This window comes from Plectropomus leopardus, chromosome 9, assembly GCF_026936395.1.
Source record: "Plectropomus leopardus strain MGB_pleo_1.0 chromosome 9, ASM2693639v1, whole genome shotgun sequence".
Classification (NCBI taxonomy): domain Eukaryota; kingdom Metazoa; phylum Chordata; class Actinopteri; order Perciformes; family Serranidae; genus Plectropomus; species Plectropomus leopardus.
In genome coordinates this window covers 7,746,527-7,761,777 of record NC_142184.1, presented here as the reverse complement: position 1 = coordinate 7,761,777, position 15,251 = coordinate 7,746,527, and the positions used below count along the sequence as shown (strand labels likewise).

At 37.5% G+C, this 15,251-nt stretch overlaps 1 protein-coding gene across 2 annotated transcripts; it reads left to right on the top strand.

The window, feature by feature from the left end:
* The first annotated feature begins 112 nt into the window (after positions 1-112).
* Positions 113-15,251, top strand: tfcp2 (transcription factor CP2). Of its 2 annotated transcripts, none has more exons than XM_088081852.1 (16): positions 113-439; positions 807-993; positions 3,541-3,692; positions 4,501-4,577; positions 5,087-5,192; positions 5,454-5,560; positions 5,887-6,039; positions 6,155-6,265; positions 9,062-9,150; positions 9,335-9,383; positions 10,398-10,491; positions 12,566-12,656; positions 12,773-12,879; positions 13,500-13,642; positions 13,797-13,848; positions 13,953-15,251. In XM_088081852.1, the coding sequence occupies exons 2-16, from the start codon at positions 872-874 to the stop codon at positions 13,988-13,990; spliced, it is 1,491 nt and encodes a 496-aa protein (XP_087937978.1). In that variant the 5' UTR covers positions 113-439; positions 807-871; the 3' UTR covers positions 13,991-15,251. The 2 variants fall into 2 exon arrangements, with proteins under 2 accessions (XP_087937978.1, XP_042347927.1); XM_042491993.2 differs by having other exon boundaries at positions 114-461.

Sequence of the window (15,251 nt, the reverse complement as noted above, 5' to 3'; positions counted from 1 at the left end):
AATAACGAACAGTCCCTTAATTTTCTTTTCATGGTCTTCCTTATGTTTTACCAGCTGTAAGCGTTGGGTGGCGGTAAGGAGCCCCGGAGTTCTTTGCTAGTACTCTAAAACAAAACCACGAAGAAGACGTTAAAACGGAAATTACGGAAGCTCCTTTTCCTGACGAAGCTAGATAAACAAACAAAAGCGAGGGATTATATTACATATATTTGTCATAATTTATTATCCTCAGCTAAATTTGACGTGCTTTTATTTATTGATATGTCTACCAGGAACAATTTGTTCTCGTGAATCTCCTTAACCGAGTCAAAATAACAGCTAGCATTATCCGTGCTAGGTTAGCTGGCAGGCTAACGTAGCTGTTAGCTCGTCATGTTTATTTTAGTGCTGAGGCGAAGGAGCGCGACATGATGGCATGAAACTGTCGCAGTGTTAGCAGGTAGCTACACTCTCACTTAAAGGTATGCCATTTCCTTTAGTTTCATCACGTTATCTAGTTAAATAAAAAGAGAGCAGGGTGAAAAATACAGCTTTGGGCAAGTTATTTTCATGTGAGCAGTGTATCAGTTACGGTAGCATAAAACGTGCGTACCGTTAACGTATCCGTTAACCCCAGCTGCTCTGCATTGTTCAGCATGTCAACCTGTTAGTTACTCCCAAATACATAATCTAATTGCATCCCTTTGTTTTGTTTTTGTGGATAAATCCTTATACTTAAACTTCCCATGTTTTCTTATTTTCTCCATTCAAAAGTTGGATCCCAGATTGATGATAATAAACTTTTTTCCCCAATTTCTTCATTAAAGATTGGAAAGTTGTGGTCAACTTGGCAAGTTTTAACCGGGACAGAGCAGATCTCAACACTGTCACCATGGCCTGGGCTCTGAAGTTGCCTCTCACGGATGAAGTGATAGAGTCCGGACTGGTCCAGGACTTTGATGCCAGTCTCTCGGGCATTGGGCAGGAGCTCGGAGCGGGGGCATACAGCATGAGGTTCTGTATCAGTTTTGGACAGATTCAGCCCTGTGATTTAAGTGTGATTTTATTTAGATGTCACTTTATTGTCAGAAAAAACAATCAATCTTTTGTCGTATATCCCGACTATTGGACAAAAATGTCTTGCATTAGAAAAACTGACTTACACAGTAAGAGGTGAAAAAAAATTTGTTTGATGTGGACTAGGGGTGACCGATATTGTTTTTTTCAAGGATGATACGGATTATTAGTGCATTATGAGACTTATGATTAACTGATACTTGGAACTGATTGCATTCTCAAAAAAATTGAAAATCTTAATGTTAAAATTTAGAATTTGGAAAATAACAAACTCCAACACAAAACCCTGTTTAAATGCCTTTATCAAATGTTGAATCAAAACTGAAACTTCATATACAGCAAGTCCCCATAAACTTTTTTTAAATTAAGTTTTACAAAGTATAAGTTCTTCCCATATTGATACTCTCTTTGCATGTATTGCAGACTGCCTTCCTCGGTGTTGGTTTGGTTGAGTGTAAACACACACTTTTTCATTAATTTTTGTATCCGCTATCATAAAGATAAATTGCTGATACAGATAATCGTCAAAATGTCAAATATCAGTCCCAATAATTGGCCAGGCTAATAATCTGTCGACCTCTAATGTGGACACCTTTTTAGATTTTATGAATGACTTAACTGTGTAAATGGCAGTGATTAGATAAAATAGGTTCTATTGACATTATGCCGAGATAGATTTAAACTTATAGTACAGCTAGAGCACATCGTTAGTAATGGGAAGAGAAATAAGATGATGACTATTTTGTACATTCCTGATTAATCTTTTTAGTGAAGTAATTATATTTGAAAAGCCAAAAAACAGGAGAGTTTCCTGAAAGCAGTAATAGTTCAAAAAAGATGCTGCTCCTTGGTGATGGCCATTAACAAATTTAGAAAAAACAGGAAGGAACCAAGGTACTCCTCTTTAGGAAAAAAGTGAAAATGCCTGAACTTGAACTCACTTTGTAGTTTGTTTCTCATATTTTTTTCAAATAGTTGTTTTCAATATCATACATTTCAACATATTTTTGAGCAATGAAATGTCGATTGGAGATTCTATATAAACATGTTTGATATCTTTTTAAGAATGGGATCAAATCCCAAATCCCATGATGTGTCTCATCAAATGTCACGTTTTCCGTCGCATAGGCTTTGTGTCTTCACACTTTGTAGTAACGTAAATACAGCGCAATCAGAAAGTATTGTGCAGTTTATTTTGTGATGTTGCTGTCTTATGCTAAAATAATTTAAATTAATTTTAAATCATCAATCTACACTCCATACCCCATAATGTTAAAGCCATCTAGATTTTTTTTTGCAAATTTATTAAAAGGGAAAGTGATTTATCACATTGACAGATGTCTTTGTGCAGCTTGATTGGAGTCCATCTGTGGTCAATTCAATTGATTGGACTTGATTTGGAAAGGCAAACATCTGTCTATCGTATGTCTCACAGCTGGCAGTGCATATCAGAGCAAAAACCAAGCCATTAGGGTTGAAGTAGTTGCCTGCAGAGCTTAGGGATAAGATTGTGTTGAAAATCAGCTGCTTTGAAGGTTCCCAAGAGCACAGAAGCCTTCATGATTTTTGGATTCAATTCAAAGCCCGACCAAACCTACATTAAATGAAAAAAATATTTATTTAAATATATGTATTTGCTTTGTCATTATAGAGTGTAGATTGATGAGGGGGGAAATTATTTGAAATGGTTTTGCACAAGGCTCCAACAATACGTGAAAAAATGAAGGGGTGTGAATACTTTGTGATTGCACTGCGGGAGAAGTCCTGCACTGAGTGATAGCAGAAGGGCAAATTAATCACGACATGCAGATGAAGTGCAAAGCAGTACATTGCTCTGTGACTGATGAATACTCCATAATGAAATCTGATTGAGGCATTGGACTTACCTCATCACTTTGCAGCATATCCCTGATAAATTAGTGTAAATATACAGTATTTGCACACTGTTGTGTGTTTTTTTTTTGTGAGGGATTATTCCAAAGTTGAAAGTCCAAATAGATATTTATATAGCTTTTGCTCAGTTTTTTGTGATTGGAAATATGTGAAATCCATTTCGGCTGTTCTGACTCTGGCACTTTGCTTTGCTGGAGAAAGAGCTCTCTCTTTTGTGCCTTTTTCTGGCTGGTTAAGTGCCCTGTTAAATGATATTGTACAAGCTGCAGAGTGCACACTTGTTCCTGAAATTCTTTTGTTGAGAGGAGCAAAGAGATACTGACTGGATACCTTGGTATTTTGTAGCGTTGCCCCATAATGATAATCAACAGCTGACGAACACAATTACCAAACATTCAGCCTCAAGTGTTGTGTAACACTCTCCATCTGATTCAACATTTTTATCATGACGTTGAAAATGATCAGTTCTAACAATTAAATATCAAGATTATTTTTCTGCAGATTAGTTTTATGAAAAGGAAATAATGAATGTGGGCCGATCAGGCTTTGGCAGCTCACTAACAGCGCTGTTCTTTTGTGTCTGTTCTCCAGTGATGTGCTCGCCCTCCCCATCTTCAAGCAGGAGGAATCCAACCTGCCTCCAGACAGCGACAACAAGATCCTTCCCTTTCAGTATGTTCTGTGTGCAGCTACCTCGCCAGCCGTTAAACTACATGATGAAACACTCACCTACCTCAACCAAGGTCAGCACCAGGATCCCAGCCACAGTGTGCTTTTCAGCTTTGTGTAAATCTGTTGATGTCAAGAACCGCTGAATTAAGTTCCCTTTGGCTCGGTTATTCCAGATATTTTATCACCATGATATGAGGTGGAAATTAGCAGAGGGGGGAAATCAAAATGGAAATATTTTACAGTATTAGAGCTGCGCCCTGATTTGAATCATTAGTTGGAGACCGCTCAGTCGACTAAGATTCTTAAAGTTGAGCAGTTTGGGGTTTTTTTTAAATTTTTTTTCTCTGTCATTGTATTTCTTTGTTTGGTCTCCAGTTAGCTGCAGAGTGAGCCCTCCTCACTCTCATGGGTACAGGAGGCTGCACACTCAAACTCAAGCTTCATTCCCACTGCACAAAAAATCTGCTAAAACCTGCTAACATCTGGATTTTTAATGCAATGACAAAGATGTGTACGATCGGCATTCACGCCCGTGTTAGCTCACTCTGCAGTGGACATGGGGTTTTATTGCCAACGGCTCCAATTAGCATTGATGGGAACACAACATCCAGGTGAATGGGCTAATTTCAGCTCCTTAACGAGCGAGATGCAATGATGTGCCGTCAGTAATTACCATCCATCTCCTCCTAAGCAGCACTAAAACACTGATCCAAATAAATCTGCACCGAGACGGCATAAGTAAGAGATATCTAAGGAGGAGAAACCACTGGAAAGTTTTTAAAGGACTCTGTTTCTGCTGCTGTCTATTGTTTACCTGTAATGATCAACCGTGAATGTTTGAGATTTTTGTAATCACCATATTCGGACTTGTCATTGCAGGGCAGTCCTATGAAATTAGAATGCTTGACAATCGGAAGATTGGGGAACTTCCGGAAATCACTGGCAAAATGGTGAAGGTAAGATTCTGAAATGCCAGTTCACACATACTGTACATTACAGTATATATTTGCACAGATCTGGATGAAAAAATCAATACTGTATAGTATCACAGTTTTTGAAGGGCAACATTGTGTTTATACACTGACACCAAATCTGGATTTTTATCTATTATATAAATTATTATTATTACAAGTACAAAATAAACTTTTGGTAGCCTATTTGAATACTAAATGAATTGCTTTTTCAGTCCAACAGATAGATTTTGCTACAAAAAACTATTGAAGAAGGATGAGAGGACTGGAAACTTTGTAGATAAAGCAGATGTTGACAAAGTTTTCCTTTGGGGACATAATATGCAGCTATATATATGTTTTTGTAATAAGCAGCATATTGTAAAACATTTAAAATCACAATTATTGTATTGTGCTAATATTGTATCCTGGGACCAGTAACATTTACATCTATCTGCCTTGAATTATTTAAAAAAATATCTTTAATATCTATCTTCTTATTATTGTGTTTTCAGAGCATCATCCGTGTGGTGTTTCATGACCGACGACTTCAGTACACAGAGCACCAGCAGCTGGAGGGCTGGCGCTGGAACCGGCCCGGGGATCGCATCCTCGACCTGGGTGAGCACTGAGTGAAAAACACCTGGTTTACGACGCAGTCACCAGAAGGTTCTGGTTGTTATGGATTTGTGTGTGAAGAGAATGTTGCTGTGGAGAGTTTGTGTTTATTAATCATCCAATATTTTGGAATACATTCAGGATATTGTCTGTTGGCCTGAGCTATAAGTACAAAGTTTCGATGAAGGTGATGTTATCATGGAGTAGATGTTGTGCATTAAGAGCTCTTTTGATAACAGCCTGTTTAACGTTGATCCATTGCAGATATCCCCATGTCCGTCGGCATAATCGACCCCAGGGCTAACCCTACTCAGCTTAACACTGTGGAGTTCCTTTGGGACCCATCGAAAAGAACCTCAGTTTTTATCCAGGTAGCATGACGGATACACTCCTGTTTTCCTTTCATTCATTAAAAGCAACGTCAGTAATCAGAGAAAGTCTCGATCACTTTGGCATCATCTAACTTAGCCTTTTAACATTTAGTCTACTCATCCATTCGGATTGTGAAAATGTGAAATGAACAGAAGGCGGGTTTCCACTGAGCCTTAAATTGCTCAAATTCAAATTGTCATTGAATGTCATTCTGCTGGCAGTAATCACTAATACAACAGTTTTGCCAAGATCTGTTTGACCCAGGTTGTATCTCAAGTTTTCGTTTCCGTATAGATAATACATTTTATATTCCTTTCATTTTTAGGTACACTGCATCAGCACAGAATTCACCATGCGGAAACATGGAGGCGAAAAAGGTGTGCCTTTCCGAATCCAGATCGACACGTTTAAAGAGAATGAGAATGAAGAGTACACAGAACACCTCCACTCTGCGTCCTGCCAGGTCAAAGTCTTCAAGGTGAGGGGAGCCAGAGGAAAAATTCAGAAAAATGAAAGAAAAAACACTGATCTACTGCAGCGCAAACGTGTTATTATTGACTACAATTAAATGATACACATATGACCTTTTTCAGCCTAAAGGTGCAGACAGAAAACAGAAGACTGACAGGGAGAAGATGGAGAAGAGGGCGCCACAGGAAAAGGAAAAGTACCAGCCCTCCTACGAAACCACAATCCTGACAGAGGTTAGCATTGTGCTTAAGTGTTGATGGGATGAATGATTAAACAAAGAGGTTATCAAAATGGATCACAACCCCATTTAACCAAAATGTCAGTGAAGTGAAGAATGTGCTCCTATTTCCAAAAATGGGGGGAGAAAAACATTTATGTAATGGCTGCAGGTCAACTTTAAAAATGTTTTTTTTGGGGGGGGGGTGGAGCTGAATATTCGGCTATTTAAATATTTCTTAATTGAGTAGGTAACTGGCATTATTTCCTTAAAAAAACATGGGAAGGAAATGAGCAATAAAAGAAGACTTGACCCAAAAATTTGCTAAAAAAATAATGGAAAGTACAAGAAATTTACCTGAAAATTTTATTTTAAAAAAAGTGCTTAAAATTGTAATAATTTTGAAACATTATTTATTAAATACTATTATTTTATCATTATTATTTATTAAAGATGAAATTATGATTATAATAAATGCTTGCTTTGTTACTTTTTCCTCAACATTTTTCCTAGCTTTTTAAAAGTAATTTTCTGAATCTAGTAATTTTTATAATTTGTGGAACATTTTTTACCATTTTGCTCCCTGCATTTTTCCTGTGTTTCGCACCAATTTGCTCAGGGTTCAAAGGTTTACATACTTGTGAAAGGTATCTGAAAGCAGCACCAGGAAAGTGATTTCACTCCAGGTTTCAAATGGTTAACATTACTTTACTTTTTACTTTATTCTGCCCACAACAATTTGTTGTACTACTCTTCTATTACTTTTCCTTTACACTCTGCAAAATTGATAATTGTGTCCTTTCTCCATAAAATTCAGACTTTGCATGTGAGTCTCTGTTTGAATGACGGGATAATCTCCTGTAAGTGAAGCTAATGCTTGATAACTATCAAATGATTTTTTTTACCTGGGGGTCTTCAGTTGCCTGCAACAAGTATTTTCCCAAAGATCTGTCTGAAAGACAGTGAGTCAATCATGCAGCATTTAATCCACCACATATCCAGCCATGAGCTTCATTAGGTCTTTGTCCCCTGTAGCCTGCAGCTCTCCAAGATTAAAATCCAGTTTTGGTTGTTTATCTAGTGTTGGGCTACAATTTTTAATTATTAGTGTTTAACTTTTCATGTTGTGCTGTCAATTACAGTAAATGTTTCATGAGTTTGAAGGTTGTATTTTGCAGTAGAAATAGTCTTAATACCACCAGTGTTACCTGGAACAGCAATGTTCTTGTCAAAGGATTCCCAAAGGCATGGAAAACCTGGAAAAGTCACAAAAAAATTACAATGACATTTTCCAGGCCTGGAAAAGTCATGAAATCAGTAAAAATCATTTAAAAAAGAAAGTATTGGAAAAGGCTTGTCATATAATTGTGTGAAATTTGTTTTTGCTATAATCTTCCGTGGACAGCCGTCCAAGTAATGTAACAAAATGACAAATTATTATCTGAAGCTGTTGACATAATTTAATATGTTACGATGTGTGACAACCTTTTGTTTACCATCACATACTTGTGTTTATTCTCCCGTTACGTGGCTCTCTTCGCGTCTGCCAGTTAGATCAAATCATATTTGAATAGAGTCTGAATCTGATATGTTTGAATGAATGCCTTCAAAAGTGGGACAAGAAAAAAAAACGTTTTTAAGAGTCCTTGAAAAGTCATGGAAAAATTTTAAAGTTTGTGTGTGGGAACCCAGTTATTTGTTTTTGGACTTAACTGTAATATTGTTACTGAAATTTCATCAGTAATTCTTTATACTGCTCGTTACTGAGAAACGTAATATTTAGGGCTGTCAGCATTAATGAGTTAATGGTGATGTGATTAAGGTCCGCAATATTTTTTTAAATTGCGTTAATCACCGGCTGACATTTCTGTTTCTAAGACGCTGTACTGAGTTTTATAGCTACAGTGATGATACTGGTATCATATGAAACTAGAAGAACTAACCATGCCATGCTCCAGAATTAGGCAAAATTTTGGTGATGGAAAAATGACAGTCATTTCACAGGGGTCCTTGACCTCTGAGCTCAGGATATCTGAATGAAAATGGGTTCTGTGAGTCTCCACTTTACAAACAAGCCCACTTTATGCTCATTCATGCAGTGTTTTGCTTTCATTTGATTCCTAACCAAGACAATCTACTAGAAATTGCTTTACCTCGTCAATATGGACTTCGTAACAGTTTTACAGTGCAAAATAATGGAACTGAAAGTGAGATTAAAAATGTAGTTTATCGTAATTAACTATTAAATTTCTTCATTTAAACGCAATTATAAGAAATTAATCGTTGACAGCCCTAGTAGTGTTATTACTGCCTGAAGCTAGCGACTATGTTTGTTTTATTGTTGATTATTCTGTCACTTACTCTCTCGATTTATCGTTCACTCTGTCAAACGTCAAAAAAAAAAAAAAAATAGAGAATGCTCATTACAGTTTCCCATAGCCTTAGGTGACTGATGTTTCTAAATTTAGTACGAAACCAAAAATAATATTCACTTAAGACTGGCATAAAAGAGAGAAAAGCAGCAAATCCTCACATTCAGAAGCTTTGATAACAGCCTGATTTGCAGGTTTGCTTGCAACAGATGATTGATTATCAAAATAGCTCATTAGAGATTGAATAGAAATGTATTTTCCGTGTTCGATTTTTGTCTTCGCTTAAATTCTAGAAAACTACTTAAAATAGGAGATAAAATTTGTGGATGAAACACAAACAGGAATTGAATACTTAAAAGGTAAAGCTGCAGCTTGTAACTGATGGTAGCATTGGGAGATTATTCAGATGCCACAGTGACACACGTGTTGTTGTTTTGCAGTGCTGTCCCTGGCCGGAGGTCACATATGTCAACAACTCCCCTTCTCCTGGCTTCAGCAGCACGCACAACAGCTTCCCGGTTGCAGAAGGGTACGAGTGTTTCACGACTTTGCCAGTGCTTCATAATAAATGTTGCTTGAATTAAATTTTTAGAGTAAAATCCAGAGTAGCTGTGTGATTGTGGTTGGTGAGGAACACACAATGTTTAGATTCTTAACGTGGATTTCTGTATTTTTCCTGCGTTTGATCATTGTGCATTTTTAAATCTTTTCAGAAATGGATCTCCAAACCACCAGCCTGAGCCTGTCGTTCAGGTAGCAGATGTAAGTACAAGTACATTTACGCTTTGTGGATTCACTGCCTGACTCCCTCCTGCCTCCCTGAATCCCTCCGTATTAATATTGACAAATGCAAAGCTGACATCTGCGTGTTAAACCTCTGCCTCCCGGTAGATTCTCTATGAAAACATGAAATAAACAAAAATAAGCCGAACCTGCCTCAAGGTGTGAAGGAAAGCTTCTGATAAATCAAAAATAAACTCACACTCAAGACTTGATATCTGAACTCGCCACGGTTTCAGTGCTTCTATTATTTCACCTTGAGAAATGTTAGAATGTTTCATGCCGTGCACACAATGCATATGTGGATATCGGATGAAAATCTGTGCTTGATGTGAAGCTTATGGAGCCTGGATCGACATCAGTTTTGTTGATGCCTTTCACGAACATTTAAACCTCTGAGACCTGAGAACATTGGTTTGATTTCTTTTGAAAACATTGGAAAAAGGCAATGAGCAACATGGCAAGAAATTAAAAATAAATACATAAAAGAAATAGTAAAATGTAACAAAAAATTGTCTTAAAAATGATCTTTGAGGAGATTGTTAGATTTGATCAAAAAATGGTGAAAAATGTCCAAAAAACTATATTTATAATTCCTATTCAAAATTATGCACTGAAAAATATTTTTATTTTCTTAAATGTTTAGCACTTTCTTAAGGTTTCTCGTGTTTTTCTTTTCTTTTTTTCTTTTACTTATGTTCAGCTAATTTTCTTGTAATGTTTTACTAATTACTGTTTATTTTTGGAACAGTTCCTGTTGAGTTGCTCAGTACCTTATTTTTCTCTAGAAGCCAAGTCAATTTGTTCAGGTTTTTAAGGGTTAAATCTGCTAGTTTTCTTTGTGTCTTGTCGATTTTATAGAAATATAGTGTTCTGTAAAACATGAGGTAGTTTCGGAGAATGCCGGTAATTTGTTACTTCTATGAGCTAACTCTGAGATACTCTTGGAGAATATTCTGGGTTTATTCGGGGTTTTCTCCTTTTCTTTCGTCTCAGAATTTGTTACCCACGGCAACACCGCAGGATGCACAACAGTGGCTTTTAAGAAACCGCTTCTCACCCTTCTGTCGACTCTTCACCAACTTTTCAGGTAAAATTCAGTTAAATTCTGCTTAATTTTCATTTTGCTATCGACAGTTTCGTGCAGAAAGAAAGAGGGTTTCTCAGAAATCTCAGGTGCAAAATATAAAAACAGATGATAGCATCAAACAGTAAATACATCCTCACTATGAATAAAAACAAACACAGTCCCTAAAAACAGTATGAAATAAAATAGTAAAAAGCGCTCAGTGCAGGTATAACAAAATAGCTCTCAAATGCAGAATTGTTTCAGATTTAACACCCATCCGTTTTTGTATCACTTGTGACTGAAACCCCTGTTCATGCCTTTGGACATTTGTAACATTTTATAGAGTTAAAAAAACAGGTCTGAATGGAAATTGGCCCCCTTGTTATGTAAGTGTTGAACATGTGGGTCTCATGTCTGAGTCACTCTTAATTAACGTCACTACAGCAGTTAGACTGAGTAATATTTCTGTATCTCTTTCAGCATGGCACTGAATTCAGTGCAGTCTGATTATTGTAAAGGCCAAAGCAGCGTGAGATAATACATGCACAAAGAGAAGTGAAGTGCTCTTTGTGTTTGCTTTTACAAAGTACTGCAACAGTGATCACTTCATTAGCATCTCTTGAGCACTCAGAAAAAATCTCCTTAATAAACCACAAACACTGTGAATGAGCCAGTGTTAAGCATTGAATGTTCTTTTTAAAAATATTTTTCTTTCATGGTGTAGGTGAAAGAAAATATCTGTACAGTTACATTAATTATCAACACTGCACTTTATCCCTAGATTAGATACAACTGCATGAATGAATGAATAAATAAGCGGCATATCTGCTTTACAGTTACCAAGTCATTGAAGCCAACGATATTCTATGTTTGAAAAAGGCAGAACACAAGAAATCTGGTGTTATTTAGAGTATGCAAGGTCACAACTTGAAGAAAAAGATGAAAAGAGGTTATTATTCCACTATAGACCTCAATCTTGCATAGCACAAAGCATTCACATTCAGTGATGTACTGCTGTGGACAGGGGCAGCAACAAAATGTAATTTAGCCTCCTAAAAAAAATACATATCAGTTTAAGTGTACACTATATTAAGAATATTTTCACTGCTTCCTTTTTTTCTCAGAGGTCAAATTACTGTTGTTATCAAAGGAGTCTGGTGACTTTAAATAGAGCATAGATGAAATATAGCTGCTTCAGTTTATAAAATATTCTAAATATAGAGTGAAATTAGGTGGCTAAAATACATTTGCTGACGAGGGATGTAAGTCACCAGTTTAATCACGATATGACATTATATAGATTCTTTACAATACAATATTTGCCAATACCACAAAGTCTGCCATGATACCATTTTCATTCGATTTGGGGGCTAGTCGGTTACAAGAGAAGCTGCCGCCCCTTTTTTTGCTTTTGGTAAGAAAAGATAAAAACAAGATATAAATAACTGTAAATAATGAAAACTTGTTCGTTCTGTCAAAAAATTCTTCCTATTAAAAATGTTTTTATTTTATCTCAGACCAGGATATTTTCCCTAAAACTTAAGGGACTTAAAGCCCCGAAGGCAAACTCCTCCTAGCAGCCATCAAACATGGATTAAAAACAAGATCACTTAACAAAAGTATTAAACTTGGCTCAATAATAACCGTCAAGGATCACAGACAAAAACAACTGTCCTGTAAGTCAAGTTTCCCCCACATATACAACATGCTAATGTTATTAGCATAAGCCTGTGGCATTTCACATTGCATAAATTAGCTTAGCTGCTAGCAGACTTTTCCTCATAACAGTTTACATTTATTTATACTCCTGCCTGCTTCTCCAGCCTGGGAGCATGCTGAATGAAATCTACTGTTTGCAATACACTGATTATGGAAAAAAGCCTCATACAGCCCCACTAAAAATCCAAACTATCTTTTAGGGTCCTATAACAAGAGGCTTAATCCTTGCTAGGCCCTAGGACTGTGGTCTGTAGCTGATCCTGTATTGTTTACATGCAAACTGCTGAATACCCCAAAACAAACGTGTGTAATAAAGGCTCTCGTGTAGAGGGGAGGGTTTTTCCGTTCTTAAGAAAGCCCTTGTTTTGTGAACCAGGTGCAGACCTGTTGAAGCTGACAAGGGAGGATGTCATTCAGATCTGTGGGCCAGCTGATGGTATAAGACTCTTTAATGCACTGAAAGGACGGTGAGTCGTCTTTAATCACGTCCCACTTACAATATGTCACTCACCTAATATATTGAGAAAAGCTTTACACATTAATGTACATTTTGTCATTTTCTCTCTGTGCATGCCGTTCACAGGGTGGTGCGTCCGAGGCTGACCATTTATGTTTGCCAGGAGTCTCAGCAGGCGCGGGAGCAGCAACCCAAACACGAAAATGGTGACGCTGCCGCCAACACGTTCTTTGGTTAGTGCATGTTCAAGGTTAATGCATGTTTGCCATAGTAAAATGTTTAAACTAAACTTTAAATCTGTCTTTCAAAACTCTTAAAAATGCCAAAAAAGTAGGATGTTTAGGAATGTTTTTTTCTGAAGGTGCATTGTTAAAGTCATGTTTTATGTCACAATAAGTATTTGGCAAAATTCTCCCATGTTTTAAGTGGTTGATGTCAGTTCATTTTCTCTCTTCAATTTTGGCTTCTTTAAAATTGGTCATAAATTTCATTACAAGTGGCATAAAAATGTCTTAAAAGTCTTAAATCTCACTTTCTCTAAGCTGTAGGAACCCTGTACACCGCTGCTGCTCGTGCTTGTTACCTCGTTCTTGAATTTATGTCAAACAAGGTGCTGTTGGTAGAGCTTTTAAAGTAAAATGCATCACTTGCTGTGCACAGGAGGACTCTTGAGTGGTGTTTTATTTTTGTACTAAATAAATTTCACTACACAAAATGTTGACATTCAGTATTTACAATATTTAAAATCTCCCTTAAAATGACTTTGTCATTGCAATGCATACTTTTAACATTTAAGTATATGGCAGTTGAACATTTTATGTTTGTGTTTTTATGCCTGCTTTTTTCTCTGCAGTGTATCACGCGATTTACCTGGAGGAGCTCACAGCTGCTGAGCTGACAGAGAAGATCGCTCAGCTCTTCAACATCTCGCCCAGACAGATAAACCAGATCTTCAAACAGGGTCCCACTGGCATCCATGTGCTGGTCAGCGATGAGGTAAGAAATCCCCGCCCCCCGATCACTGCCTCTAACCAACGCTACACTTTAAAAACACAAATCACAGATGATGCAAAACCGAGACTAGTTTTTGAAACACGTGTTAGTAAACAGCTTTCCCTCCTACATTTAACATTTTCTCTCTTTTTAACAGATGATTCAGAACTTCCAGGACGAAGTATGTTTTGTTTTGGACACAATGAAAGGTATCTGAGTGTCTCATTGCTTTATCTGTTTCTATATTTAACGTAGAGCTTTGATGAAGTTTATTTATAACGCCATCCCCTCCTACTTTTCCTTTTCTCCGCAGACGACACGAATGACGGCTACCACATCATCTTGAAGTGAACAACCGGGCAGGAGAATAGCGTTGCTCTCTTCTTTAGACCTGATCCAGTCAGCCCCTCTAGAGCTTCATGTTCCTCGCTGTTCCTGGAAAACGTGAGGACGCCTCGAGAAACGCCTCGAGGCTGCTAGGAGGAACATGCGACTGAAGCACCCGGCCCTCTCCTCACTATACCTTATTGTCTTACTTTTGAGGTAGTGACTGTAACCACAGTGAAGTGAACAGTCTCCTTCTCGCCCCGCCATTGTCTCCCTTAAATGGTTGCATCTCCCTCTTGTCGCTTATGTCTCATGAAAGAGGTTAGTGGCGCTGCAGCTGCTATCACTGTTTATTTGTTAGCTGAGCATCTGGTGTGCCAAAGCTCCGCGCTTCAGGAACAGTTTGTCATCTCTTTGAAAACCAACAACCACACAAGCAAAAGAAAAATCAAAGCGACAAAACAGAGAGAGACGGTTACTCGACTTTCAGCCTGCAGTGCGGCATGATTTCCTCCTTTTCATGCTAGGTTGCCTTAACGGGATCCACTTAAGCCAAGAAACATGGTACAGCAAACACAATCACAGTCGCATCAGAGAATCACAAGACGCATCAAATCAGCAATTAAGGGAAACCAGCTGTCATCAATAATGTCTAGCTAACAATGTCAGTCTGTCACTGGTTTGAAGTGTTACTTTTGAGGAAGATAAAATCATGTCCCGGGCTCCCAAACACTGTTAGATCCTTGTAGTTAGTGTAGAGTTCGTACTGACACTCGTGGTTGTTACTTATGAACGTTGAATGACGATGAAACACTGTCTGTGTTTGTGATCACAGTGGCAACACCAGCAAACCGTCTCTGGTCCATGTGCTTCCTCTCCCTCTCCGCTTATTTACATCGTCACCTTCTCATTCTTTTTATTTTTGGCCATCCTCCAGCGTTATTTGTAAATAGATCATTATTTTTTTCATAAGGAATCGTGTTTATTTGGCAGTTTTTAAAGAAAACATTTTTTAACACACTTACATCTCTTCATTGTTTTTGGATGTTACCACTTCCAAATACTAATACATATAATGGAGCTGTTGGGCATGCGAGAAGATGTGGTTAGTTTATGTTCAGTCCATTGTGCTGCTTTCATGAAAATGATAGCTTGACATTTTTAGATATCCGTCTTTGCCCCCATCTCATCAGCGTTATTAAAGTGCTTATCTATGTACTGCTCGCCATCTGTTGTCTGTCTCCTTATAATGTGTGCGAAAATAAAAATGTGATTTTTAACAATA

Bases quoted from the DNA above. Each gene is read 5' to 3' on its own strand.
- tfcp2 (XM_088081852.1), top strand. From the start codon at position 872: ATGGCCTGGGCTCTGAAGTTGCCTCTCACGGATGAAGTGATAGAGTCC. The intron at 3,693-4,500 runs GTCAGCACCAGG...TTGTCATTGCAG, and splicing joins ACTCACCTACCTCAACCAAG to GGCAGTCCTATGAAATTAGA. The intron at 10,492-12,565 runs GTAAAATTCAGT...TTTGTGAACCAG, and splicing joins ACTCTTCACCAACTTTTCAG to GTGCAGACCTGTTGAAGCTG.